Source organism: Cryptotermes secundus, unplaced genomic scaffold (genome assembly GCF_002891405.2).
Source record: "Cryptotermes secundus unplaced genomic scaffold, Csec_1.0 scaffold1966, whole genome shotgun sequence".
NCBI lineage: Eukaryota > Metazoa > Arthropoda > Insecta > Blattodea > Kalotermitidae > Cryptotermes > Cryptotermes secundus.
Window position 1 is genome coordinate 5,164 of NW_019739009.1, and position 2,736 is coordinate 7,899.

At 40.1% G+C, this 2,736-nt stretch overlaps 1 protein-coding gene across 1 annotated transcript in view; it reads left to right on the forward strand.

Moving 5' to 3' along the window:
* Window positions 1-353: 353 nt before the first annotated feature.
* LOC111871609 (zinc finger protein 62 homolog) overlaps window positions 354-2,736 on the forward strand; it is a 17,286-nt gene continuing 14,903 nt past the window's right edge. Inside the window, exons 1-3 of the mRNA XM_023864831.2 lie at window positions 354-718; window positions 804-1,099; window positions 2,534-2,701. Coding sequence (XP_023720599.2) covers window positions 1,010-1,099; window positions 2,534-2,701 — 258 coding nt within the window. The 5' untranslated portion in view covers window positions 354-718; window positions 804-1,009. The remainder of the gene's footprint in view (window positions 719-803; window positions 1,100-2,533; window positions 2,702-2,736) is intronic.

Below are 2,736 nucleotides of genomic sequence, written 5' to 3' on the forward strand. Positions count from 1 at the left end.
ACTGTTTCACCTGAGGATTAGATACAGAACCATTTTCCAAAACAGTGCGTTCTGTTTGGAATGTCAGATGATGGACAAAGTCATAAGTCCATTAATATTAAAAGTAATAAAACTCAGTCTGAATCCTTCAGAACTTAGGTATTTCAAATGGCATATTAACGGCCGTGGGGGATCCGTTGCGCTGACCACGTGACACTCCGTCCGCAAAAGATTGCGGCAACTTCGCCGACAAGAGGCAATGTTCGTAGCCGTGGCCATGATGTCATTGCTACTCAGCCACTTCTGTGTCCTCTGGTCCTCTGTGTCGTCCACCCACCCGAACACCCGAACCCCTTCGTCAGTGGTGCGCAAGATGTCGGTAGTGGGCAGGGTTGGCAGTGACCGCAGTGACGGCACGAACGTCACGAAGGTCACGAACAGCTTACTGCTATGAGAACAAAGAAGCGTGACAGAATCGATTAGTATTTGTTTGTACAAAATCGGCAGCGTTCGGTAGTAAGTTTCCTTGCAGATTCTTTTCTAGGCACAGGTATACTTGTTAGAAATATGATGATATATCACTAGGATTCTAGTAAGTCAATTCATTTACAATCCATAAAACGTGCGCTAAGAAAAATTTTCAAGGTTATGATAGATTCTGCATTCTCTTGCAACAGAAGTGCCAAGAATTGTGTTACAGAGAGCTGAAGAAATATATCCTGTTGTGAGAGAAAGTATGGTAAGTGTTGTTTGCGCGGAAGAATTTTATTAACTTTCATTTCTCGTAGCCTAAAAACTAAACATTTATACTTATCTTTGTTTAGTTTTTATGATCCATCTGGGGAATTTACATGGTTCTTCATATTGGAGAGAACTGTATGCTGCAGCAGTCCCTCATGACCCCGGGACGAATGGAAATAACAACCAAATTATAGTCTCGATGGGGTGACAAATAAAAACATATTCAGAGAAGCTTTTAGTGGGTCCATATGGTGAGATATACCCAGTAAGTCATGATGCAAACCAGGCCATGAATATAAAAGCTGAGGAAGTCTCAGAATCACAAGAGAAAGCAGATCCTCTGCAAATAACAAATCAGGAGATAAAGGCTGAACCTGAGGTGAGCTGTATGATTCTGTATGTCCACTGTTAGGCAGATATCACAAATATGCAAACATGTCAGTTGTCATCTCCATCTCTGTGGCTGTCTGAGCAGAGGAAACATCCCCACTGTGCTGCTGGCTGGCCTTTGAAGACCTTTTTCTGAAGTGTCTCTAGACAGTTAATATTTTGTTGAATGAATGTTGCTTGTGATGTACCACTTCCATTTCTTTTTAATCAGTTGTGATGTAGATGAAATTAAATTTTGTGTAAACTGAACCATATTTCAGAGAAATTCTGTAGCAGCAAAGATCCTTATGGAGTTACGGAACTGTTTGCAGTTAGTTACTGGTACACTTATTAGAACCAAGAATTTAAATTACTAGAACTCTTGTAAGCTAATTACAATGAACCCCACAAACATTTCCTGCTGTGTTTGTGTGCACAGACAAGAAATTTATTTTCATATGTCAGTTCTCTTGGTCAAAGAAACTATATATTTTGTCACCTGCTACTGATTGTTTGCATAATCTATGTGGTGAGTTTCTTACACTTGGGTGTAGACATTATAACAGTTTTGTGTATTATATAGGAGGGTGATGTGGGTAAGTCATGTAGTGCACATGCGAGAGTGAGAAATGTATACAAAGTTTTGGAGGAAACACATGAGAAAAAGACCACTTGGGAGACCTAAGTGCGAATGGAAAGATGTTATTAAGATAGGGTTTACAGAAATAATTTGGAAGGGTTTGTACTGGGTCTGATTGCCTTAGGATACAGAGCCATGATGAGGATGTGACCACAGTAATGAGCCTTTAGATAACACAAATAACTTCATGGAGCTGAGTGAGACTTTGAGAAGATACCAATTGCTTGGTCATTGAAGAATTTCCCAACATTGTATCGAACCCGAAATTTATTAACGTGTTCGCAAGAACCTGTCACAGGTCACTATCCTGATCCATTTGAATCCAGTAAACAGCATCGCATCCTAAGTCTCTTTAAGATCCATTTAAATATTATCTTCCCATCTATGCCTATGCCTTCCTAGTGGTCGCTTTCTTTTTGGCTTTTCTCAACAAATCCTATATGCATCCCTCTTCTCCATGCCTGCTATATGAGCTGCCCATCTCATCCGCCTTGACTTTATAATTTTAATTATGCTTGGTGAACGAAGGTTACAAGTTATAGAGCTCCTCATTATGATGTTTTTAGGTACCAAAGAAAGCAGATATTTTCTGTACTTCTTGCAGTGACCATTTGTCTCTCAGGAAGGTCACTGAGCTATGATCCAAATACTTTCTAATGATCTTGATAGATGTAGAGAAGAAAATCTGTAGAAAACAGCTCCTATGAGTTAGATGTAATGAGAAGCAGCCATAGCAAGGAGAGCATATGCTGTTTATGTGGTGTTTTGCATCCAATTCTGAGAAAGATGTGATGGTTTTTACAGCACTGTAGAAATTCAGAGAACGTTTTAGTGGATACATATGGCGAGACATACCCAACACCTCATAATGCAAATCAGGCCATGAATGTAAAAGCTGAAGCAGTCTCAGATGCAGAAGAGGAAGAGGATCCTCTTGCAGTAACATTTCCAGAACTAAAGGCTGAACCTGAGGTGAGCTGTATGTGCACGGTTAGGCAGATAACACA